The sequence below is a fragment of the Kogia breviceps genome, chromosome 2, assembly GCF_026419965.1.
Source record: "Kogia breviceps isolate mKogBre1 chromosome 2, mKogBre1 haplotype 1, whole genome shotgun sequence".
Taxonomy (NCBI): domain Eukaryota; kingdom Metazoa; phylum Chordata; class Mammalia; order Artiodactyla; family Physeteridae; genus Kogia; species Kogia breviceps.
The window spans coordinates 97,032,532-97,059,624 of NC_081311.1; the positions used below are offsets into that span (position 1 = coordinate 97,032,532).

A 27,093-nucleotide genomic window follows, 5' to 3' on the forward strand; every position below is an offset into this window, starting at 1 on the left:
TGTCTCCTGTCTTTAACCGGGACACCAGTAGTCAGGTGTGTATGCCCCAACCAAGACACTGAAAGAGCTCTCCAGGCACAATGCAGAGTACAAACAGTGGTGGTTCGTACTGGGGCGCTTTAGCTAGATAGGAACTACACTTAGCAGAATCCCCTTCCCTGTGTGCTTCTGGGATAGGGTGACAAGAGGGGTCACTGTGAAGTCTGGAAAGAAGAAACGGGAAGCAGCCTCTGTTATGCTCTGAACTAGGCACCACTGCAGCCCCTGCACGCTGTCACTGATCTGCTGGCTCACCCTGCTGCAGGGCAGCCCCTGCAACCCCCCAGCCCCCCAGCCCCCTAGATCGCCTCCAGCTTCTCTGAATTCTTGGTCATGCACATACGCAGCTCTATGGCGAAATGCTCCAGCTTCTTTGGTAGGTCACCTGCATCACTGAGGTTGAGGTGGCCAGAGCCCCCATCGCAGACACCCCACCCCCTTTCCCAGCTTACAGAGGAGGTTAGGGAGATGAAGGAAGAAGTCCTCGAGTCAAAGCTGCCTAGAAGAGTCCCAAGTACCCCTCCTGGGCTCAGTCACTGGAGCAGGAAAGCGTGGCCCTGAGGTCAGTGCAATGATGGACCAGAGCCACTAGCAAACTGAACTCACTGCAGTGGGAGATCTGAGAGGTGCATTCTCAAGGGCGCCACAGAGGTGTCATCAGCCAGTAGGGTAGTGGGGAGACCTGTGGTTTTCCTTCTTCCCATACTCTGTATTGGTTTCCTAGGGCTGCCATAACAAAGTATGCAAAGTGAGGTGGCTGAAAGTAACAGCAGTTCATTGTCTCACAGCTCTGGAGGCTAGAAGTCCAAATCAACGTGTCAGCAGGGCCATGCTCCCTTTGAACCCTGTAGGGGAATCCTTCCTTGCCTCTTCCTACTTCCCGTGGTTTGCTGGCCACCTGAGGCATTTCCTGGCGTGCAGCTGTATAACTGTGTGTGGTTGGATTTGAGAATTTGTTTTAACTTTAGCTTCACTTCTTTATGCTTCAGGTTTTAATGCTTCCATCCATAAAATGAGAGAATTGTGTTAGCTTTTAAAAAGGATTAACACCAACAGCGATAACAACAAAAACACTCCATTTTTCAACATGAAGTCTGGGTTTCTTCTCTTCGCCAAGCACAGTCCTAAGCCTAAGGACATTCCAGGCAACATCACAGGCACACACTCTGCAGCTTCATGAAGTTTACAGTAAAGAGGGGAAGAGGGGCTTCCCTGGTGGTGCAGTGGTTGAGAGTCCGCCTGCCGATGCAGGGGACACGGGTTCGTGCCCCGGTCCGGGAGGATCCCACATGCCGCGGAGCGGCTACGCCTGTGAGCCATGGCCATTGAGCCTGCGCGTCCGGAGCCTGTGCTCCGCAACGGGAGAGGCCACAACAGTGAGAGACCCGTGTACCGCAAAAAAAAAAAAAAAGGGGGGAAGAGAGTCAGAAATATTCAGAATAAATAAACTGTGGTACATACATACAGTGAAATGCTACAAAATGTTAGTAAAATAAAATACTATTACACATGCCAGTCTGGGAACATCTTACAGCCACAATGGGGAGCATCTGTAAGAAGTTCAAGAATAGGAAAACTAGCCTACGGTGATAAAAGCTGAAAAAGAGAATCATTTATGGGAGAGGAGAGCAGAGCCTTCTGGGATGTTAGAAACATTTTATGCTTAACCTGGGTGGTGGCTCCTTGGATTTAGACATATGTAAAAATTCTTCAAGATTGGCTGCTTCGTTGGGTGTATGTTATACCCCAATACAATGTTAACAAATGTCCCCATATAGAGTTAATCATTTGCAATAAGTGCTACCAAGAAAAACTCGTGTCCTACAAGAGCACCTGCTCTGATCTGGGGGGTGAGGTCCAGGATGGCTTTCCCAAGGAAGTCAGAAGTAGAAAAGAGGGGTTCACAGAGGTGAACCTGCAGGAGGTGCTGAGGGGAGAACAGCTTGACATCTGGAAGATGGGAAAGGGCGCCAGGGAGGCTAGAGCCACAAGAGGGAGTGTGTGAGGCAAGCATGAGGAGGCAGGCTCGGGCCAGAGCCGGCAGCTACTTGCAGCCCGTGTTAAGGTGTTGCACTCAGCTCTGGGACCTATGGAGGGGCTTGCACGGAGAGACACATCATAGATTACTTAGAAAACAGTGGATGTTCAATTCAGGTACTTTTTCTACTGGCTGAGTTGACAACTGAGGATCTCTCTATAGCAATACTTTATTGTTCAGTTTGCATTTAGGAGGATCCCCTCATTTCATGAAGACCCCCCTCATTTAATATAACTTCTCTCCCACTCTTCCTGCCCATTCTTTACAAGACAACAGTCCCGCTGAGTAAGTCTCTGACATACATAGAGGATCGTGCATGCATGCCTCTCCCAGATAGAGCCTTTAGGGTGGATTACACCTAAATGTACGGATCAAGACCCTCTCGCATCACCAGTCGGCACGGTCCTTGAGTGCACCATTGTCCAGGCAGGCTTCCATGGGAACACCAGTGCCCCACGAGGCATCAATTGGTATCTGTAGTCAAATACATTTGTGAAATACACAAAGCACACAGTTTTTCTATGGCAGGATTTCTCCAGGTGTTTCCTATATGAATATGCATTATGACTTTCTAAGGCGGGGTGGGGTGGGAAACAATACACAACATTTCTAAACTTATTTGACCCATGGAGCCCTTTTGTGGGGGTGAACAAGGTGATCTGAAGTCTGACAGCACAGTGCTTTGGTGCTACTTACGAATTAGTGATTTATTCATTACAACAAGCAACAGCCTCCTTTATCTCAATTCATTTTTAGAATAAATATAAATAAATGACAGAAAACTGAAGTTGCTATTTTATTTTTGTTTTTCAAGTTCTAATTCCTCCTGCAACATTATCTGCTCATCTTCTGCATTTGTTCTTTGGATGCTCATTCATCTGCATTGGCTGTAGATTATTCTCTTCCCTGGTAATTTTAAGTACCTAAAAAACTTCCACCAACTCTTTGTATTATTTGAAAGAAAGTTTATTGCTCTTTAACCCTTTTTAGAAATTACCATAAAGTTAACTGGACTCAAATCCCTGTCCTATCACTGATGACACATAAAACAGTGTTTTTCATATCTCAAGTCCAAAATCATGTTATCTGTTTTAGACAATTTTAGTGGAACAGATTGCAAAAGTATATATATATATATATATAGGAATGTTAATTCTGCTATAGCTGACATATTCAGAATTTTTGGTATTCAACCCAAGCTTTGCATTTTCTTTGCAATTTTCAAAATGCAGAGCTTCACGCTCTCTTTCAAAGGCTCTGGTATCATCCAGAAGCAATTATGAAGAAAAACGAAATTACCTTTCGTCATTCTATCTTCTCCTGGCCTTGGAAACGCAGACTGACAATGCGCTGACAATTATATGCAATTCACTTTCAGTTAATTTCACCATAAATTGAGGCTGAGGACTGCTGACAAATAAAATATATTATTCATCTGAAAACATTCTCTTTGGGGCTCCAGATCTCCAATCTACTTCATTAGTGGTCACGATCCAACTAAGTTGAGAATTGATTTATGCAATAGTTATCCTTCTGCAATAATTAATTAGGAAAATAATACTTTGGTGGAGATTTGAAAAGGAGCAGTTTCTAAGGCTCTGATAAAATAGAAAACTTTTAAAATAATTATGAGGCAGTGTCCCTAAGGGAGGAGATATGCATTGCTCTTGCCCATTTCCACAAGTCACTAGACTTAAATCACAGTCAGAGATAGCTCCTTGAACCTCAATTCAGTTCATCTAACAACTTTTGCTCTGTACTATGTGCTAGGCACATACAACGTGTACAGCTAAGTCTTGGAGTATCACAGAAATGGAGCATCCTCAATGAGTGTCCATGGGCAGGTCGCCATGTATACTATTAACTGTCCTAATAAATGTTGTAATAGACATAAGAGCAAAGTGTTTTGCAGTCATAGAGGCTTCAGGGATTTATTCTGCTTGAATCATTGGGGGATGCTTCATGGGAGACAGTGGCATTGGAACAGGTCCTAGGACAATGGGTACATTTTTAATTGGCTGAGATGAAGCACTGTGGGCTGGATGGAATGCAAGTTCAGTTCCAGGCAGAGGGAACGGTATAAACAATTGCAAAGAACTAGGATGATTCCAGGCGGGTTCTGAGAAGAGGTGAGAGATCTAGGGTGGCTGCGTGAGGTTAGGAGAAGAGGACATGTTGGGACGAGGTAATGAAGGGGAAACGAAATCCTCAGACTATTTCTAATAAATGGGTTTTTAGATCAGGGGGCTGCATTGTTCACATGATAAATCAGGTGGCGGTGTCATGGGATGAAAGAGTACTGGAAGGTATTGTAATTGTTCTGCCGAGAGGCAATAAAAAACTGTGGGAGACGAAAATACAGATGCAAGGAATAGAATCTGGGAATAATCTAGTTCATCCCCTTAGAAGTCGAGGCACAGTGAGGTCTGAGGTTGCAAGGTTCTTGTGCGCATTGAAGTCATGGAGGTTGTGAGCCAAAGATGGTGAGGAAAATAAACTATGAAATAAATGCTGAAGTCTTAAAGAAGGGTGGGCATATATTGGAAGGTGATAAGAGGAGGATGATATTTCTTCACTGTTTGGCTCATTTATTCATTTAAAAAACCTGTCATTGAAAACTTACTCCACTGGGCATTGCAAATACAGACACCAACAAAACACATTAAGTCACCAGCTTTGATCAAAGAGGAAACTTATTGTCTTCAGGCAGAGGAAGGTTTCAAGGTTAGTTAGAAATTTATCTGAGCATATTTTTACACCCAACAGGTTCTACTACAAAGGAAGCAAGGAAGAATGGACGTCATAGGTGACTAGCAAGTACATTTTGCATGTTTATGTATATTTTTATTCTATTCCTCTGGTTGATTAAAATCTTACTGGAGTACAGAATTCTAGGTTAAATATAATTTTTCATTAGAATTTTGAATGTGTTGCTCCATTTTGTTCTAGCTTCCAGTGCTACTGCTGCAAAATCATGCCATTCTAATTCTCATTTCTCTGTGACCTGCTCTTTCCCTCTGTAAAATCTTGGCATCCTCTCTTCATCACTAGTGTTGTGAAATGTCATTATACTGTGCTTTGGTGTGAATCACTTTTCCATTCATTACGCATGGCATTGGGAGGGTCTTTCTAACCTGGACACTCCTTTATTATATCTTTGAAAATCGCCTCCCCTACTGTCTTCTATTATGATGTCTGACCTCCTGGACATTTCCTTTGCTCTATCTTCCAACTCTTCTATTGATTTTTAATCAGCTCTCTGTTTTTAATTTCCAAGGGCTCCCTTTCATATGTGAATTATTATTAATTATAATTAGTAAATATCTATAATTGTAATTGTATACGTACAGCATACAAGGCTGTGAAGTGAGGCTTTTAAAAAAATTTGGAGTTTTGGCTGAGGCTTAAAACCTAGAATGTAATGTGCCCCCATATTCCAAAGAAAGATGCTAGACCATTCATATAAGACTCACTATGAGATCATGAAACAGGTCCTGTGCCCTTAGCCTACCTTCTACCTCTATGCATATTTGAAGAGAAAGAAAGAAAGAGGAAAGGAGGGAGGGAGGGAGAGAGAGAGAAAGGAGGAAGGAAGGAAGGAGGGAAGGAGGGAGGGAGGGAGGGAGGGAAAAAGAAAGGCTGGAGACTCTTAAAAGTGAGTGGAGATTTTGTTTAAAGAATTATACGTGGGAGTGGGAACATTTATTTATTTTTGTTGTTGTTTTTTGTTTTTTGCGGTACGCGGGCCTCTCACCGCTGCGGCCTCTCCCGTTGCGGAGCACAGGCTCCGGACACGCAGGCTCAGCGGCCATGGCTCACGGGCCCAGCCGCTCCGCGGCACGTGGGATCTTCCCGGACCGGGGCACGAACCCACCTCCCCCGCATCGGCAGGTAGAGCCCCAACCACTGCGCCACCGGAGAAGCCCGGAGTGGGAACATGTAAAGTGAATGCTTCTCTCTACCCCTCAGGCCCAGCAAAGGGAGGCTTCTCAACACACACTCAAGATCCTGGGATTCTCTGCCATGGGTAGAGACTAACATGGACTCCAGCCAGCTTCTGCTGAGCTGCAGACACCTGTAGGTCTGCTCTATGCTGCAACCTGGACAGTCGGGCAAAGTGTCGGAAGAGAGTGCTTTGGGGGAGAACTAGACCCATGTCCTCTGGACTTGGGGGGTCTGATGGGTGGGGGAGGGGGTGGAGAGATTAGTGCCTTCTAATCACCTGAGGCTACCTGGTATTACCTGTGTAGAACAAAGAAGAGACTAGAGTGGGAATAGTCTATAAACTTTCATAGTTGGATTGGATGGAGATTCACGAGTTCCAGGAAGTAAGTGGAAAACCAGGAAGGTAAGAGTGAGCTTGAAAGGACCCCCTACCTAACAGTTATGCCCTAGAAGAATGAGCTTTCTTCAGGAGCACACGGAAGGAGAATAGAGGGAACTGCATGAGATGTCAGCAGCATGGTGTTTCCCCCAGTGAAGTGTGGGGAGAACAGAGCAAGTTCAAAAGTCCCACGAGACAGTTGGCAAAAGAATACTACAAAAGCATGCTCACCAGAAGAGATCAGCTTGGGGCACCTGTCACACAGAGGCATCAATGACAGGCATAACAGCCCAATCAAATACAGTTTTCCTCTTCTAATTCCGGTTCCCCTTGGGCATGACACTGGGAGGGACAGAAGCATCAGTTAGTGAAAGTGGGAAGAAGTCGGGTGAGAGCGATGAAAGAATAGTCCATGAACCCCTGCTTCCATTTAGCAGAATTCCAGGTCAGATTCAAGCTAGGAAGGGGGAGAAGGTATGAACTGGGTGAAAGACTGAAGATTAGATTAGACTGGACTTCTTAATACCTGACAAGGAGACGATTTTAACCTCCCAAAGTGCCCCTATGAGCCTTAGAATCTGCACAAGATCTGATCCAGATGGCGGGGAAAGGAACTCTAACAGAGCAACTTTAAAGAAGCTGGGTGGGAGGAAATCCAGGTTTCTTCCTGTTTGCAGCTTATCGAGTATAACCCATTTACTGAACTGGTTATAATAGCTTTTTTTGGTTTCCTCTTCCATTTTCTTCCATTCTTTTTGTCTTTGTGGAATCATACTTTCGCTATCATACTATCTGGATATCAGGACAGAAAGAAGATGGACACATGTGTCTAGTCTAGTCCCTTTTTTGACCACAAATCAATGCCACTGCATTTTTTTACACCAAGAGCTCTTTTTCCTAGAATGAGTACGTTGACCTACTGATATTTGAAATGAGAAATCAATAGATGATAGGACAGTCCCAAATTCCCATGTAAATATTGGGTGTATTTCACTTACGTAAGCTTACTCTGAACTCTTTTCTCTGAAAGGATAATCACTGTCACATCTGCCACCTGGTGGCCATTCTGATGCACACATTATGCTAATATCGCTCACCTGGCCCACACCTTTTCATCCATCCACCCATCCATCCATCATCCATCCATACATCCATGGCGCACTTGTTCGAGGCAGGCTCTGGGCATTAAGATAAACAGAAAACACACAGCCCTTGCTCTTCCTTGAGGAGCTGACAATCTAACGGGGAGAAAAACATGCATTTTTTAGGGAGATTTGTAAGAGCTAAGGCACTAAGGTTCAAGTCTGTATTTTCAGCTTTTTTTTTTTCCCAACTGGCTTCTTCCCTGCAATTTAATAAAAGATATTCCAGTCCCTGCTGTCTTTTAAAAAAGCCAAAGAAACAAACTCTCCATCAATCACGTACCCCTAACCATCTTATTTCTTTCCTTCAATTCATAACCAAGCTTCTCCACAGAGAAGTCTACACCTTCTGTCCCCTCTTTCTTCCCACTAATTCACTTTAAAGTTTTTCTTTATTTCATTTTTAATATATTTTACTATAAATAGTTAAAATATGCAGAAAATAAGAATAATAAAATTGCCCATGTATTTATCACCCACCTTTATCAAATATTGACATTATATCATATTTGCCTTAGATCTTCTTTCCCCAGGAAATAAAACATTACAGATAGAATAGATGATCTCTGGTTCCCCTTCCCACGGCTTTCCCTGCTCCATCTCCCCCCACCCCGAGAGAATCACAATCATGAGCATAATTCTCAGGCAGGCTTTCACACTTTTACTACATATTTATGTATCCATAAGCATTGACTAATATTATTATTTTATTATTATTATTATTATTATTATTATTTTGCGGTACGTGTGCCTCTCACTGTTGTGGCCTCTCCCGTTGCAGAGCACAGGCTCCGGACATGCAGGCTCAGTGGCCATGGCTCACGGGCCCAGATGCTCCGTGGCATGTGGGATCTTCCTGGACCGGGGCATGAACCCATGTCCCCTGCATAGGCAGAAGGACTCTCAACCACTGCGCCACCAGGAAAGCCCAACTAATATTATTTTGAATGTTTGTAAACTTAGCAAATCCTTATGAAAGTTGCTTTTCTTAAAAATTCAACTTTATATGTTTCACAATTATCCATCTTCAAACACATAACTCTAGTTCATTTTCACCACTGGATATTAAACCGTTGTATGAAGATATCCCAAATTATATATATACATTCTTTGTTTGATGAATATTTAGGTCATTGTATTTTTCTATCTCAAAAAATGCCATGGACAATCTCATGCACACCTCCTTGTCCACATGTGTAGTTCTTGAAAAGAGAACCCTCTGTCCTGCAGCTGGAAAGTGAGGAGGAAACTCCCCAGGCATTTTCTCTATTGAGGGTCTTTGCCCGTCCATCACATCCTCTACTCTCAACAAGAAATGTCACTACCCCAAGCACTGGATTCAGTCCTCTATCCACACAGCCTGAGAACAGAAGTGACTTACCTTCCAAGTTGATTCCACCTTGTGATGAGTCCAATTTTGAGGATCCAGAACTGCAACAAGATGATTTTTTTCTCTCTCTACTAATTTAATTCTGATTTCTTTTTCTCTTACTTTTATTGCTATTAAGTAATGGTTCAAAAAGAAGCCTGTTAGAATTAAAATTTTTAGGATGATGTTTTTTAATTTTAGATTATTTAAATGCCAATCTTATAAGCTGACGACTTCCATGTCATTCTGTTTGCAGGTAGAGTAAATAGAGCAGTTTTGCTGTTTTAACAAATCCAATCAAATAATCCAGAAACACTGCAGCAATCATTTGTCTTTGCCAAGAAATGTGAAGAGTCTTAGGAGGATATTTCAGAAATCTACAATATAATTGTAGATCTTACTAGTAAATTATTTCCATTTTATTTGATTTCAAGATAATGAAACCATAATGTCTTTATTTAAGACTATTTACGAAGTCTCTCCTACTGATCCAGGAAAACCATTTTTTGGTCTCTCTTCTAAAGTAATTTTGGATTATTTTCATTTAGCTTCACACAGAAACTTGATGGAACTGTGGTTCCTTGGATAACGTTACATAAATGCACTTTATTTAGAAATACATTTCCTGAGTTGATTGTTTCCTCCCCTACCATCTCCAGACGGTGTAAGGGCGGGGTCTAGGCTGTTGCTGTTTACTGAGTCTCCATAACATGAACAGTAGTAGGAGTTTTACATGAGCAATCATGTCACTGGGGGACATTTGAAACCCAAAGTCCATTTCTGTGAACCAGGGGCTGAACCTACTCCAGGGACAAGATGAACACGCTTACGAAATACTTTTTCTTCAAGCTTTCTGATCGCTGTCCTTGTGCTTAGGTGAAATCCGAACACCTTGGGGGTGGCCCTCAAGGTCCTGTGTGGGCAGGGCCCCTCCACCTCCCGCTCTCTGAACTCCAGTCCCGCAGGCTCCCCCAGCTCCCCGTGCTCTGCCCCGAACGCCTTCCCCTGCGGTGTCTCTTACTCCGCCCCAGGTCTTAAACGGACATCCTTGGAGAAAATCTCACTGACTTCCCACTCAAAGCCATTCCTCCTGCACCTACCTCCTCATCCCACCTTTCAACCTGCCATGAACGGCACTTATTTCACCTGCAGTCATGTAGTTTGGATGTGATCATTTTTCGACTGTGCACGTTCATCTCACAGCTCCATTTTGTTCACTTACTGTATCCAGAGGTTTGGGGGTGCTTGTGGCATCTGGAGAGACAATTCTTCCTTGTGTGGTGCATTAGTCAGACTACGCTGTGATGATCATGTTAGCAAACAACCGCCAAATCTCAGTGCTCACACTGATACCCCGCTCACGGGGCCGGCTGCGCTGGGCTGGGCTGGGCTGGGTCTCAGGTCTGCTCCCTTCTCTGTTTCTCGTGGAAGGACCCCGGCAGAGGGGGCCCTGGCTGCCTGGGTGCGTTCTCATAAGGGTTGGAATGAACAGAAGGGCTCTTAGCATCCCCATCCAGAACTGGCACAGTCGCACATCTTCCCTCATTCCTCCAGGCAAAGCAATTCTTATGACTCAAATTCAATACAAGCCACTTGACACATCCACAATGGCTGGGTGCTAAATTGTTGGTAATGACTCTGAGTCACCGTGAAAACTTACAAATGTCCCCTGGGTGCTGAATCACACCTTCCACCCCCACGGAGAACCCTTCTCTGTGCCTGGCACACAGTAGGCACTCAATGGATATTTGGTAACAAATTAACTTTGCCAAATTGCCCTCCAAAACCCTTGCAAAACCTTAATGATGAGGGAGTGCTATGGCATGAGTTTAATGTCCTCAAAACATTAATTATTTCTTCCGTGCAAAGGTTATAACTAACGTGAGGCTGAGAATTTTTTTCATATATACAGTGAATTTCTTTGAGTAATTCTCTATTCAAGTATTTGCCTCATTTTTCTATTAAACTTTTCTTCCTCATTTGCAAGAACTCTTGTCACTGGTAATGAATATTTTTCCAGTCTGCCTTTTAAATGTTTTAATGAGTTTTTGACAGGCAGACATTGCTAATATTTATATAGCCTCATCTCTTACCCTTTTCTTTCCTGGCCTGCTGCAGTGAACGTTTTTACAGGCCACATGATGTTGCACCGAAAGGACATACTCTAATGTATTTACCCATCCCCTTTTCATGGGCTTTTTACATAGTTTCCAGGTTTTCCTCTCATAAATAACATCATGATGAAGATCTTTGTGCATAAGTCCTAAAAATGGAAGTATCATGTCCAAGCATATGTTGTAAGTTATTGATACAGTTTGCCAAATTACTATTGATACCCTACTTTCCAGGTCCTACACCCCAGAACTTGCCACCCCAGGATCAACACTCCAGATCCTCACATCCTAGGCACCCGTACCCCAGGTCCTGATGATGGACCCTGACTGGCCAGCTTTGTATAGCAGCAAGCAAGTGAGAGGGGTAAGAGTGGGTCTGGAGGGACAAAGAGAGGTTGTCCAGAACCCCCTAGATGTTCCTTCTGCCTGGAAGGAGATCTTCCCATGGCACCTTCTTAAGATTCAGGTCTCCCTTCAAATGGCACCTGAAAGCCCTATACTGACCCCTTCATCTAAAAGATGTACATGGTGACAGATCTAAAAGAGCCTCTGACTCCAAATATTCCCTATCACATTACACTGTTTCTTTTCCATGAAGAACACTTATTTGTATCCAATACTATCTTATTAATTTACATGTTTAATCTCTGTCATCATCTTGTCTGGTCTGCTAACTGCATTGTCTCCAGCACCAGGAACGAGTCTTTGGCACAGAGAGAGTGGTTGTCAAATTGGCCACTCATCGAAATCACCTGTAAAGCTTTAACAATCCACTTGCCTCCCCAATTGTTTTACCAAGAAAATGTCAGATATCATTTTCTGCAGGAGATACAGAATGTAAGAGATGTTCTCAAGCATTTATTCATTGCTGTGTAGCTGGATCCTCGTCAAGTCCTTTGTAATGTAGTGAATAGAGTGTGGTTGTGAAAATTATGGAAATTGTTGGAATTCTTTAATAAAACTACCACGTTTGGGAAGATGTACTAGAAGAACTCATCCAACTGTGTGTGTTTCTGTGTGTGTGTGTGTGTGTGTGTGTGTGTGTGTGTGTGTGTGTGTGTGTGTGTGTGTGCTGGGTTGTGTCCAGAAGCAGAGGAGGGTTAGGTTTGCTTGTATCATCTGTGCCTCTATTTTTTACTACAGAAACGTGACATGCTAAATACAGGGTAGTGTGTTGTAAAATTTTACTGCATGAGAATAGATCAGCATACAACTAAGAATTTTCAGGAAGAACTCATTTAACTTAAAGACTCTTTGTTTAGGAACCTTAAATTTTGTATGCCACTGTAATCTATAAAGAAACAGAATAATAATGTAGTTACTACTGTGTTGCCCAGGTACATATACCTGGATTGTTTTATATATAAACAATATATTCCAAGGGAAAAGATTCAGTATTCATGCTTTTTCCCAGATCAGTTAAACCAGAACCTCTGGGGGTAGAACTCAAGGCACTGGTACCTTTTAAAACTCCCTTGGTGATTCCAAGGTGCAGCCAAGTTTGAGAGCCACTGACGTTAAAGGAACTCAGGAGTATTTGTTGGATGGATGGATGGATGGTGGAAGGATAAAAGGACACTGTGAATCAGAAATTTGGGGCTCCAGTCCCAGCACTGCCAATAACATGCTATGTGCCCTAAATTGTGTCACTCTACTTTTCTAAACACCCATAGTTGCCATCTAAATTCCTGCTTTCAAGACTTCACAATTCCCCTTCTTGGTTACAGTAAGAGCCCTGGAGTGGAAGAGCTAGGAGAAACATGAGGACAGAATGATTGAGGCTTTGTAAAACTGTCACCCAGGATAAAGGTGATCCTAACAGGAAGCTCTTTACTATAGCAACCTTCTACCTGGAAAAGGAAAGTATCTGTGGAGTTCCCGAGAATCTTGCACTTAGAAGAACATCACACGTCTCTGTACTGGATGTGCAGAGGAGGGACAGACTGATCCTTAATCCCCAGATACCCCACTAGGGAGATAAAATGTGTGTATGGGTACCCTGAGCCAGAAGAAGGGGAGAGATGCATTTACTTGAGTCCTCACAAACCTCCTCTTCTGATATTATCTGTTTGAGGTCTTCTCTAAGGCAAACCTGGGCTACTCAAACTTTTCTTTTTTTTAAAATTGTTTTTCTTGTGATGAGATGCTCTTTCTTTTCTTCTGTTTTTTAATGTTTATTTATTTATTTTGGCTGTATTGGGGTTTAGTTGTGGCACGCGGGATCTTTGTTGCGATGCATGGGCTCTTTGTTGCAGTGCACAGGTTTCTCTCTAGTTGTGGTGCATGGGCTCCAGAGCATGTGGGCTCCGTAGTGGCGCCCGGGCTCAGTAGTTTCGGCACAGGAGCTTAGTTGCTCCGTGGCATTTGGGATCTTAGTCCCCTGACCAGGGATTGAACCTGCGTCCCCAGCATTGGGAGGTGGATTCTTAACCACTGGACCACCAGGGAAGTCCCTACTCAAGCTTTCTTTCTTTTTTTTTCTTTTTTTATTATTTTTTATTGGGGTATAGTTGCTTTACAATGTTGTGTTAGTTTCTGCTGTACAGCAAAGTGAATCAGCCATACGTATACATATATCCACTCTTTTTTGGATTTCCTTTCCATTTAGGTTACAACAGAGCACTGAGTAGAGTTCTGTGTGCTATACAGTAGGTTCTCATTAGTTATCTATTTTATACATAGTAGTGTATATATGTCACTTCCAATCTCCCAATTCACCCACCTCCCCTGGTATCCATACGTCTGTTCCTTACCTCTGTGTCTCTATTTCTGCTTCACAAATAAGTTCATCTGTATCATTTTTCTAGATTCCACATATAAGTGATATTATACTATATTTTTCTCTTTCTGACTTCACTCTGTATGACAGTCTCTGGGTCCATCCACCTCACCGCAAATAACTCAGTTTCATTTCTTTTTATGGCCGAGTAATATTCCATTGTATATATGTACCACATCTTCTTTATCCATCCCTCTGTTGATGGACATTAAGGTTGCTTCCATGTCCTGGCTATTGTAAATAGTGCTTCAATGAACATTGGGGCCCTACTCAAGCTTTCTTGATCGTTGCCATGGCTATTTTGCTGGATTCTTTTTTTAAAAAATATAAATTTACTTATTTATTTTTTTATTTTTGGCTGTGTTGGGTCTTCATTGCTGCACACGGGCTTTCTCTAGTTGTGGCGAGCAGGGGCTACTCTTCGTTGCAGTGTGCAGGCTTCTCATTGCGGTGGCTTCTCTTGTTGCAGAGCACGGGCTCTAGGTGCACAGACTTCAGTAGTTGTGGTGCACAGGCTCAGTAGTTGTGGCTTGCAGGCTCTAGAGCATAGGCTCAGTAGTTGTGGTACACAGGCTTAGTTGCTCTGAGGCATGTGGGATCTTCCCAGACCAGGGCTCGAACATGTGTCCCCCACAATGGCAGGAGGATTCTTAACCACTGTGCCACCAGGGAAGACCCCTTGCTGGATCTTTTAAAAAAAAAAAAAAAAAAAAAAAGGGATGCTGCTACCCTGACTCTGCTACTGTCACCCTACACAGACAGTAAAACAGGATGGTTTCTTACTGGGAAAGATAGCTGCTCGTGTTTATTTAAAACATTGCAAAGTCATTTACAACAGGGAAGTCCAATGTGGCCTACCTGAGTCCTACTATTCTCCAGGCCCTATTCCCCAAGCTACTTTAAATACGGCTATTTAGGCTTGCTGCTATGTGAGATTGTGCTACCTATTCCCGAGGCATCAATACCTGTCGGGGCATTCAACAATGGCTACAAATTATCCACCTTTAGTCCTCCTCATCCTATACCATCTCAGGGAGGACAATTTTAAGATTACAAAGATAACATATCTGGGAAGTTATGAGAGTGGGCACCTTAGACACCGAGTTTCACTGGCTTCACGGGTGAGAGCAAAATATCACACAACACAGTCAAGAGAGTTCGCATAGCACCTTAATTTGCATATTCAAATTTCTCAAATTCCTGCTAAATACTGTTAGCAATATTTACCAGCTACATTTTAAAAGGAAATGGTCATTCTTAGGATGCTTCCAACAATTTGTATACTCTGGTTCCAGAGAAATCTCTGTTCTGTCAGGATAAACTCCAGGAGTAGTACGAAAGGCACAAAGAATTTCTTCAAGGACAAACATTAACTGAGTACCTACTTTTTAAGATGCTGGGGATGCAGAGAGGAACACACACACAACCTCTTTGACCTCAAGGGGCTCATAGCCTCCGTCAATACCGGAGTCGCGTTCTCAGAGATGACCTTCTCCTCAGGAAGAACCTGAAACTGGGCATGGTGGGGGTGAGTTCCCGGGGAACACGATGCACTGGCTCGGACACTGGGGAGGCAGAGAGCTGGAGAATCCTTCTTCGGGTACTCGGTTCCCTGGTCCGTATATCAAGAAGTTTGCCCAAGTGCGCGTTAATGAGGGGACACCCCGATTCTGAGCCACAACCAGCCGGGTCTGAATCGCCAAGCTCATCAGTGCTCAAGCCTTGACCCGGAAGCAAGCGGGCTTCCGAAGTCCGGTTCGCGGAGAGGACCGAACCCACTTGAGGCATCTGATGCCCGTGAGAAGTAGAGACGGGAACCAGGATGCAAAATTTCCCCAAGATAGAGGAATAATCCCTTTTATAAAGCACCTCGAGGAAAATGCAGAGCCCCGGCGCGAAGCTCCGCAGAACCTGGAGCTCGGCAGGCGGCCTGGACTGCAGCTCGCGCGCCAGATCAAGTCCGGCCCTCTCCCGGACCTGCCCTCGCGCAGGCGTAGTCGCGCAGCGCTGCCGCCCCAACGCGCATGCTCCGCCGGGCCGGGGCGCTCCCGGCCGGCGGAGGCGGCGGGAGGAAGTTACCGCTTTGCACTCCACCCCGGTAGCAGCTTCGGGGCTGGGGACAGCTTCCTCCGGACGCTCCGCGGGCTTCGCTGCCGCTGCACGGAGGTCCGACAAGATCATGGGGTTGCCCAAGGGGCCGGAAGGGCAGGGTCTCCCGGAGGTAAGGAACCCCTCCCTCCCTCCCTGACACGTCCGGGTTTCCGAAAGAGGGCCGAGCCCACGGGGTCGGCTGCGATTAGGGCGCCCCGCCCTCTCTCTCAGGTGTGTCCACCACCGGGAGCACCGGCCCTGTCAGCTGGGGACCGAGCAAGTGTGGGCGTGGGCGGGGACAAACTTCAGCCGGTGCCGTGTCTCCCGGGACGGAGGGAGCCTTCCCAGCCCAATACCTGCGCCGACGCAGCCCCAGGCCCCGCGGGGCCCGGGGTCCCACCTCTCCGGCTTCCCCCGGCAGTCCCCTGCGATCCCCGGCGCCGCTCGGCTCGCCTCGAGGACAGGGGGTGCTGCGCCCAGTAGTCACGAGACGCGCGCTGGGACGGTCCGGGCTCGGGTTGGTGCAAAGGGCGGTGACCTTGTGGCGCCGGCTGCCGCCTCCCCGGACCCACGGAGTACTGGCGGCCGGCACCCGCCGCCTTGGTATCGGGAGGGAATGCCGCCCTGCGTTTGTCTCCACGCCCCGCCGGGCCGGCGGGAGGAAGTTTGGGAGCCGTGCGGAGTGGTCGGGCGGAAACCGTCGCTGCTTGTCCAGAAGGGAGGTGTTTGTTATTAAGTACTCAATTGGTCCTGAGGAACGGGATGATCAACGGTTTCTGGATTTACATATCCATTACCTGGGAGGAGAGGAAAAGTGCATTTCCTTTTGGCTGCAAATATCACTTAGCTAGGTGGTTTGCATGTCCTCTCTTGCAGTTGATTTACTCAAAAGCTAGTCTAGTTTACTAGATTCTTGAAAGAAATGGAATCCACGTTGCACCTCTGTCCCCTTTCTAGGGTTTTGAAGCAGGCATTTGTCAGAGGGACTGATTCCTTGACATGGTGCGTGGTCCCTTCACACTTAGCTGCCTGTGGCCAATCTTGCTTCTTTCCCCTCTCGCCGCATCCTTAGTTCTTAAATCCCACTAGTACCACTAATTGAGGGAATCACTGTTCTGTGCATAAAAGCTGGAGGTGTAGTAATGGAAGGACAGACTTAAGCTGTCATTGTGTGCTCCCAGAATGCAAATCCATTTTGTTATCTCCAGAAAACCTAGCAAGTTTTCTGACGTTTTCATTGTCCCACTGTACTACCAGTAGTCTTTCCAAAATAAAAAGCAACTTGCCCCTGTTTGTCCTTTGCTTAACCCTTCACTGTCAGGAGACTGGGTCTAATTTATCACTTTTCCAAGTTCCTGGCAATTGGGAGGCAAACAGGGTGAATCTAATAATCCAATTATTATCATTTCGTTCAAAGACCAGTGCATATGAATACGTCATTAAGCTGTCACTAGTCCGGTTAATTCATTAAATTCAATTTTGTAAGCCCTTTATTGTATGTATGTAAAGGATAGAGATACAGTTAGACGTGGCCCTGCCTTCCAGCTTACGTGAACTACAGTATCAGACAACTGATAATTTAGTGTGCCTGGTTTAAGAGCTCACAGCATTCATCTTTATCAGAATTTTAGTTTTAACAATGGGATGTATTACCCAGCCTGGTGACTTTTTATGGCTTAAAGAGAGGATATTCTTTCATTCCCTGCATATTAGCCAGTGACCCTTTTGCGTTTTGTTTTAGTGTTAATCTGTGAATTGAATTTGGAGTCCTGTAAACGTTCTCCATTCATTGTCTCGTGCTAAAAAGTTACTTCGCAGGGTGCATTGCAAAAGTACACTTCTCCATTCGTGGGATAAGTGGCTGGGAAGCATGGGCCAGGCACCTGCCGTGGTGTGGGCGGTGGGTGCTCATTAGGTGCAGGTTGAGGCAGGGATGCCCTTCTGCAGAGGTCTTGTCCTCTTCTTGGAAGTGTTTTCATGATAAATGATTGAACAAATGAAGGGTTCCTGTTTTACATCCCGGGAGCTTTAAGAAAATACTTATATGATCCCATTTTCCTTTTCTATTCTATTTTTATGAACCATAACTATTCTTTATTTTCTCTCTCTCTTTGTGTCTCTTGACTTGTAGATGGTTCTCAACCATCACAGATCTTTTGCCAAGGAAGAGAATGTGTGAATAATTAATATTTACTTTTGCATGTCTCCTAGGAATTAGTGAATGCTAACCTTCAGAATCTTTGATAGGCCAGACCAGGGTCATTTGAGAGGGAAGTAAAATGAGCAGTGTTGCAAGGCTGTCTCTTCCATCACTGCCCATTGCAAGAGATTAACAGTCACTTTAATAGTTTCATGTTCAGCTATGTGTTAACATGTGTGCTCCTTCTCCTGGCAGTTTGTACTTTAAAATAAACTTGAGGGACTTCCCTGGTGGCGCAGTGGTTGCGAGTCCGCCTGCTGATGCAGGGGACACGGGTTCGAGCGTCTGGGAGGATCCCACGTGCCGCGGAGCAGCTGGGCCCGTGAGCCATGGCCGCTGAGCCTGCGCATCCGGAGCCTGTGCTCCGCAACGGGAGAGGCCGCAACAGTGAGAGGCCCGCGTACCGCAAAAATAATAAATAAATTAAATAAACTTGAATTTCCATTATCAGTATCATGATTATGAAAACATTTTGTTAATACGTGACTGGCTTAGGTCATGCACTTTATGTAATGTTTGAGCATGTCATTCCATATTTAACAAGTGTGTTCTTGGAGCCTAATGCTGTTCAGAACAGAGGAGTAAACCTGGGTGGATAATATATGGAATATATGGGTCCTCCCCTGAACCAGCTCATAGTCTATTTGGAAAGACTGGCGTGTACATTAACACCAGACATCTCACTCAGAAGAGGTTGATAACTGTATGAATGACAGACTGTAAATAAAATAGAAGTGCAGGGGAGTGACCACATTAATCTGTAGGGTTGACATTGAATAGGAGCTAGAGTTTGAAGGTGGTGTCTGGGTGGTTAGAGGATATCAGGGGAGCCGTGCAGGAATGAGTGAGCAGGGCCTGTTGAGGTTGCCCACAGCCATGTCTGTATTGTTTTGGCAGGAGGTAAAGGATGAAGCTGAAAAGATAGGTTGCAGCCCAAGATCTGAATGCCAAAGCAAGACGTTTGGAATTTATCTGATAGACAGTGAATGATGCCTTAATGATGAGGGCTGGGGGCTGAGCTGAAGAGGGATGATGAGAAAGCTGTGATTTAGGAAGGAATGAGCAAGACAAGTTAACGGGGAAGAAAGATTGAGAGGCAGTTGCCATTGTCCTGGCATAATGTACAAAGAAAAGGGAAGGGAGGATAAATGTGAGCTGCGTAGTTAAGGAAGATTTAGCAGGCATTGTTGGGTACGGGAGTAGCCAGAGGTGGGTATGAGATTTTAAAACAGGTGACCTTGGCACTGCTTTCTGTCGAGAGGTCGTTTTTTATTTTCTGCAGTAATGGAGGTCAGGAAACGTACAGTTCAGGAAAGTAAATGGAGGCAAAAGTACTGGAATATTCAGATATATTGAACTTGTAGATAAACAACCTGAGAGCAAAGGTAGGATATTCATTTAAAACATTTAAATAAAATCCTTATTTAAATATATTAAGTGAATGTTTTATTTTTAAGGCAACCCTGTTATGTGGTAGTAATCTGTCTGTAATATATCTGGGTTGAAAGCCTTCTTTATATTTGCTGTAGAGATCAAAGTGCAGATGGAGACACATGTTTGAATTCTTTGTTCTTGCCCCTCTTGTCAGTAACTTCTAGGACCAAGATGAGTATAAACGTAAACAGAACAAACTACCTGTTCCGTCTGAAAGGAGTTCATAAGCCAGTCGAGAAGCCTGCCATACAAATCACATGTTAGAGAACAGGGCGGTAATGTGCTGGAATCTTCCTTTCCCTGGATTCCTTCAGCGCCTGATGAACAGTCCATACTACCTGTGCACGTCTTCTTGCCCCACCTGTGACGATTGACAGCTGGCTGAGGGCCAGGGACCCTGTTCTGTGCGACTGTGGCAGCATTGTGTCCCCACACTCCTGCATGAATGCTGTGATAACAGCCAGTGCTGTCTGCTCCTTGGCGATGAGATTGTGGCATCAGAAATACACCTGGTGTTCCTTTAGTCAAGGTAGCTTTTTACCAGCCTTTTGCTTTTGTTTTAGGTAGAAACAAGAGAAGATGAAGAACAAAATGTCAAGTTGACTGAGATTCTGGAGCTCTTGGTTGCAGCTGGGTATTTCAGGGCAAGAATTAAAGGCTTGTCACCTTTTGACAAGGTAAGATGAAGTCTTTCTAAGCATTAGGCTAGTTTTTGTCAGGACGGCATAGTTTACTGTGGGAAGGAGGAAGAGATTGTGTTTTTACTTTCTCTACGTGCTTGTTGCCATTTCTCATGGGTTCAGATTCATTATGGAAGTGTTCAACTTTCCTATCAAAAGAAAATAATCATGTATCAGTCAATACACCTTGAAGTCCTTTCTGTGCATGAAGCTTTGAGATATACAAATAAGCAAAATAAATAGTTCCTTCTTTCAAGGAACTTAAAGCTTGGGTGGGGAGATGAAGTTTATGTAAGATAAAATAATTTGAGCTAATAGGGAGCTATCCCAAGTTGGGGCACTCACAGACAATTGCCAGGTATTCCGTGGGTGGTAAACGCTGGATTTAGAGGAGGAAGAAGTCACTATGGGATGAAGTCATTTAATTCAGCAGAACCTAAACAGTTCTTATGCACAAGGCATAAGGATAAGAGGGCACAAGGATAAGAACAAAGGCCTTATATGCAAAGAGCCTGACTTCTAAAGAGTAGGGAAGAGAGGCAAGGAAAACATGGTGCATAGACAAAATGACACAATTCATTAAGTGCCACAGTGAACTATGCACAGAGATGAAGCATTCACATCAGTTGGGGCAGGCCGGGAAGGCTTCCTTGTAGAAGAAAGCATTGAGTCCTCCAGTGGGCCACAGCCCTGGCTGCACATAACAGATTCTTTTGTAATACAGATATCTAGGCCTCAGCCATTGAAATTCTGGTTTGCTAGGTCTGGGCTGGGCACTGGAATCTGTATTTTATTATGCATCTCACATGAGTCTACAGTATAGCCAGGGATAAGATTCACTGTTGTTCTTTTCTGTGTCTAAAAATGTTTTGTTTCAGAATGGATTTTTAGCCTTAGTCTCATTTGCATCTCAGAGAAATCCCATGACAAAACTAGAGCAAGGTTTCTCATCTCCTTTAGGTAGTAGAAAAAAATGAGATGTATGGAAATTAAGTAATGAGTCACAGAATGTCACCCTTGTTACCCACATATCTGGTCCATAAAATCCATAATTTCTCTGCACTCTGGCACTTGCCTATAATTGGATTAAGACTTCACCCAGCTGAGAGTTAATGTCTGTCCCATCAGTATGAAGAGGATCTATGCATCATAGGTCCATTTAGTAATAGAAGTCAGCGTCTCAGTCCACTGGCCATGAGTCAAGTGCTCAGTAACCACATGTGGCTAGCAGCACTGTACTAAACAGTGCAGATACAGACTGTTCCCGTCTTTGCAGAGAGCTTTACAGTATTCATCAGTGCTGCTTAGGTGAATTGTAGTGGATGGAGTCAGGACACGTATTATCTCTCTGAGGGTACCCAATTTTGTATATAAAAACTATTTATATTTTATCTACCTTCCACTTATTCCCCTCTTCCCAAAGTAGGAAGAGGAAATAGGTATTTTTTTGTGTCTTTCAGGTGGTAGGAGGAATGACCTGGTGCATCACCACTTGCAACTTTGATGTGGATGTTGATTTGCTCTTTCAGGAGAACTCTACAATAGGTCAGAAAATGTAAGTTATCCGGCTTTCCATGGAAGAGACTGAAGGGGGAGAAAAGAGCTAACTCCTGAGCGTGTGCTATGTGCCAGAAGTTGTGTTAGACAGTTTACCTATAGGCTGAAAGAAGCCAAGGTCACACAGCTAACATATGAGAGTCACCTAATGTTATTCTAATGTTATATAGGCTATTTCCAGTGCTTTTCCTTGATCACAGTTTCTGTCGACTGCTCATGTATCTCTTTCCAAAGGCGGTGAATGTGGATGGAAGTTGAATAGGTGAGAGAAGGGGCCTCTTTCCCTCCCCGTTGCCTCTGGGTAAGGCAGAGCCCCACTTTGCCTGCCCTCGAGCGAAGGCAGCCTGGGCTCCTCGCTGGAGATGTCACGGGAGGGTGCCCTGGCTGGTCGTCTGTAGCTCAACAGGGGCTTGGTGATTTCACGAGACCGTTGGGATCCCCAGTTCTGCTCAGCCCTGCCCTGGGCAGCCGTGTGACCTTAGGCAAACCTTAGTTCTCTTTTCTGTAAGAAAGAGTGTTTGTGATCTCAGATCTGTATGATTCTGTGACTTACTTCCTCATCTTTTCTGAAGCCTTATCCTCCCCTAAACGGATTAAAGATAGTTTACAAACACGCATGGGGAGCAGTAATACTGGAAAAGTGAAGCAAAGCTAAAGGAAAAGAAAAGGAAACAAAAGGCAGAGTTGGGGATAAGGGACACACCTGTGAGGGGCCATAAAGGCCCTGTTTTTCCAAGGGTGGGACAAAGATTTCACTGTGAAAAGAAGAAAAAAACATGCTAAATTACCCAATTTACAGTTTCCATACAGTAGAAGAAAAATAGGTCCCTGTGAATCACCAAAATTCTTAACACTAAGACCAAAAGGCCTCTCTTGGATCCTTGTTAAGGAGGACATGCTGTTTGACACAGAGATACTGTCATCAGTGCCCGGCCATGAGTAGTGGGCTCTGTGTCCTAACACCTGTGTGGGGCTGTGGCATCATGTCCAGCGACCTGCAGTGAAAAGTCCTCCACTGGGAGGGTACTATGGATGTGGCATGTGGCTACATGGGTACAGTCCAGGCATGTGGCTCTGCTCCCTGCCGGTCCAGCTCAATCCAGAGGTAGATGGTATTCTTGTTCTTTTGTTTGTTTTTATTTAGGTGTTACATATTAGAAGGTTAAAAAAAAAATTCAAATACTACCAAAGGGAGCAAAACATCCAGCTGATGTCTCTCCTCCTTCCCATTTTACACCCCAGTTTTATTCCCTGGAAACAGTCATCTCTGGCTGTCCAGGTTTTAGATTCTTCAGAGTGGTCACTAATATATCTCCAACTATGTATACAGTCTGTTTCATTCAAGTCTAATGAAAGGAGGAAATTGGCTAACGTGTACCACTCACTACATCCCCTTTGTCTTCCATCTTCCACTCTTTTAATTGTTTTCTGGTTTTTCTATGATCACTTGCATAATTTGAATCTACTTAAGCTTCTATTTCTTGACCCATTAACATAAGATGGTTTCTCCTAGGTCCTAACTGAGTAGCCGTTTTAGTATCTCTATCTTTCCTTCTATCCTTCGGCCTCCACGTACCATCATGACATCATTTTTATAATGTTTCAAGTATAATATTTATAGTGTCTTCTGTAATAGCAGTTAAATTGTCCATGCTTTATCTACAGGTAAATTCTAAAAGCAAATCTATAAATGGTATTTACAGTAAGAACTGAGAATTGTGATGGGGTCAGAAAGAAGGAACTGTAATCTTTTGGACCATAATGGTGCTGTTTAAAGGAGAATATTCAATGTATCATAGTCAAAAGCAATCTGTTTTCATTTATTCATAGACTCAGTAAATATCAAACTCCTACCTTTACTGAACAATCAGGCATTGTTCTGGATACATTAATGAAAAATGTCCTGCCTTCATGGAGCTTATAGTCTATTGGGGGAGACAGACCAAAAACTAATTTAATAAATAACTAAATTATATATAGAAATAATATGTGCTATGAAAAAAATTAAAACTGGGAAGGGGTGTGAGGAGGGACGGAGGGCAGGAGGTAGTTGTTTTGAGTTAGTGTAGGCCTCACTGAGAGGGTGATATTAGAGCTAAGACTTGAGGGACGAGGGCACTCTCCCTTTCCAGGCAAAGGGGGAACTGCCACCATGAAGGCCCCAAGCAGAAGCTTGCCTGCATTGGAGTGCGGAGTGGAGAGCAGAGGACGTCAGTGCGGAGTGGAGAGCAGAGGACGTCAGCGCAGAGAGGTCCTGGGGGCAGGTCAGGTGCAGTGCCTTGTAGGTCAGAGTAAGGACTTGGGGTTTACTCTGTGTGAGATGGGAAATTCTTGAGGGTTTTGAGCAGAGGAGGAACATAATCTGTTCTATGCTTAAGAAGCAACCCTGGTCTGATTACCGAATTAAGGGGAATCAGGGAGATTCTTTAGTGTATTATAGTAATCCTCCCAGGAGATGATGGTGCCCTGAACGGTGGGCTAGCAGTGGTGGCATTCTGGATTTATTTTGAAGGTAGAACCAACAGTATTTCATGACATTGGATTTGGAGTGTGAGTCAGAGAGGAGCTGAGGGTGATTCGGAAGTGTTTGGCCCGAGCAAGTGGAGATGGTCTGTGCAAGTCATTGAGAATCAAGCACACTGCAATTTGCTTCATGTTTATACAGCTTTTTACCCTTGTGTTTCTGATTGCCTTTTTTTTTTTCTTGATGACAGAGAAGCATGTAGTTTCACCTGTAATGAACATCAGCCAGCTTCTTAATCAGTCTGTCGACTAACATGAATTCACTGTCTTCTTGAGTACACTCTTGGTTGAAGACTCTTTCTGTTCCAATTTGAGCTGATTGCTTGTTACACCTGTGGCACCCCTAATGTTCTGGGATATCTTTCCATTGCATTCCTTCTGGGCTACGATTCTCAATCCCTTATCTGTGTTTCTGGTATCTAAATAACACTGAAAATGGGTTTTTTTTCTTTCAAGTGCCAATACAAAACTTATTTGGAAGTAAAACATGACCTGAACTGACTTAAGGTTATTTATAGTCTTTACTGATCCCATGTATATGATTACTCATGTGTTTTACTGCAGAAATATTCATTTCTTTGATTATAGGGTGCTGCTCTAGACTTCACTGGGTCTTACCTAATACACAGTATATGCCCCTTAGGTATACTAAGGTACAGACATCTAAAGAATTCTGACTTCTGAAACACATCTGCTCCTAAAGGGTTTGGATAAGGGGTTGAGGGTGTATTATGTTCCCTGGTAAGTATTTGATGTGTAGCTTTTAAGTGCACAGCTGTGAACTACAATTGAAGGCAAAGCTGTTGACAAGGGTTAACTTGTAAAGGCCCAGCAGACTCCTAGCAGTGCATCGGACAGTTGGGTCTTTTATCATCTGCAGGAGAAATGGCATAGCCATAGGGCACTGAATTATCCAAAAATCTTTTCTGTTTGGTTTCGGAATATGTTCAGTGTTTGGGGTCCTCCCCAGAAAGTTTCGGGTTACTTGCAGATCAGACTCTACTGCCGTGTGTTTGCAGTGCCTCCGCACACCCCAGCTGCTGTAAGGGGGGGCCAGCAGCACCTCTGAGGAGCACACTTGCCTGTACAGCGCACAGTTATCTTCCAGGCTCCGTTGGGACCTTGTCCTCCTTCTTGATCCTGCTTTCTTGTGGGTTCCATGAGCCTCGACCCTCTATCCCCAGCCTGTCCTAAAACCCCATTACCACAGAGTGCTGTGTTCTGAGGTACATAAATGAGATTTTAGGCTTATAAGTGGGTTCACTTCTACAGCACATATTTACTAGCCACCTGTGTGCAGAGCACTTACACACGCATTTTATTATTTTACCTTTACAGCAACCCTTGAACAGGCAGGACAGGGATTACGCCTTGTTTTATGATGGGATTATTGGACCAGTGGGACCGGGTGGCTTGCCAGAAGTTCTGTGGTCGGTGATGGAACTTGGAATTTAGACCCTGGTTTAATTCACACTGTTTGCAGTGGAGGAGGAAACTGTGCACTGAACACTTAGAAAACTAAAGGAATCAAACCAGTCACCTGTAATGAAGCGTGGGCTTGTTAGATGAGGAATCTTAGATTAGGAAACCCATCTGGGTGACCTCTGAGACTGTCATGTTCCCTGATTTTCAGAAAGTCAGAGGATCTCCTCTGAGCTCCAGGGAGAAGCCGAATGGGGGCTGGTAGGTTTCCGCAAGAAGCCTTGCTGACTTCTGCCCCTTTAGCTGGCCTGTTTCCCTCTGGTCCCCACCCCCACTGCAGGCTTGGCAGTCATTTCTAGGAAGTGGGTTTAAGAGGGTTGTAAACCCTGAGATGACCCTGGGCGTCCTTCCCTCTGGGCCCTTAGGAAGTGGGAGAGTGGGCCGCCTCTGAGGAGTGGCGGGGGAGAACCTTGTCTGAAAGTGGAGGGTTGGCTGCATGGTGATTTGTAAGCTGCTGAACGGTTGTAGCCAATCACTAACCCTGCACAGACTCACAGATCTGTAGCCACCAGAGGGCGCTCTCCTCCTGCTGAACCAAGATGTGAATGGCTAGTGAAGACCTGCCCCGAGCAAGGACGCAAAGCCGGAGCTGGGGACCATCTTCATTTGCTAAGCTTGGAGTCTGGGGAGCAGGGCCAATTAGGCCATCCATCTCTTCCCCTCACAGGTTTCAAAGAAATTAAGGAACAAGCAGTGGGCGTCTTATGGAAATCACATTAAAAAGTAAAGCTTATCAGAGAGAGAGCCTTAGCTATGTTGCCAAATGGGTTTGCCAGTCCTTCCTACTAAACTGTCCCGTTTGGGCCCCAGGAAGAGTTGGACGACCAGAGGCTTCCCCAATGGGGCAGGGCATGTACCTCGTGGCAGAGAAGATGCATGTGTCCTAAGGACGGGCTGCTCAGAAAGGAGGGCCTGCAGGGGCTGCTGGGAGTCAGATGACACTTTCCTTCCCCGTCTCAGACCTTTTGGATAAATTACACACACACCCCTTCTGTCTGCAGTGAAAATGTCCTCCCGTGTACTTCTCTCCTGGGAGGTGGGTAGTCCTTCCTTCTGTGAATGTGTGCAGCAGGGATCAGTCTTCCCTCTCCGAATTTTTTTCTCTTAACCTATTGGACTTGATATTGTGATCAGTGGAGCTGGGGCTGTGACTGTTTCCACTCAGCAGTTTTAACCTTGGTCCCACCTTGTAAAGCTACTGTAGATATAAACATGGTTTTGTAGCATGTTCTCCAGGGATCATTCTCTGGGAGCTGTTTGGCTTCTGTCCCTAGATTGCTACCTTGGTTCCTACCAAGAGTGAGGGCATGAAACATACCAA

General features: G+C 44.6%; 1 protein-coding gene across 2 annotated transcripts in view; it reads left to right on the top strand.

Annotated features, from left to right (window-relative positions):
• The first annotated feature begins 15,831 nt into the window (after positions 1–15,831).
• Positions 15,832–27,093, top strand: part of CCDC93 (coiled-coil domain containing 93) — a 93,684-nt gene continuing 82,422 nt past the window's right edge. The window contains exons 1-3 of one of the 2 annotated variants that reach the window (XM_059052541.2): positions 15,832–16,026; positions 20,094–20,207; positions 21,671–21,765. In XM_059052541.2, coding sequence (XP_058908524.1) covers positions 15,985–16,026; positions 20,094–20,207; positions 21,671–21,765 — 251 coding nt within the window. In that variant the 5' untranslated portion in view covers positions 15,832–15,984. The remainder of the gene's footprint in view (positions 16,027–20,093; positions 20,208–21,670; positions 21,766–27,093) is intronic. The other variant, XM_059052540.2, reaches the window with a different exon arrangement.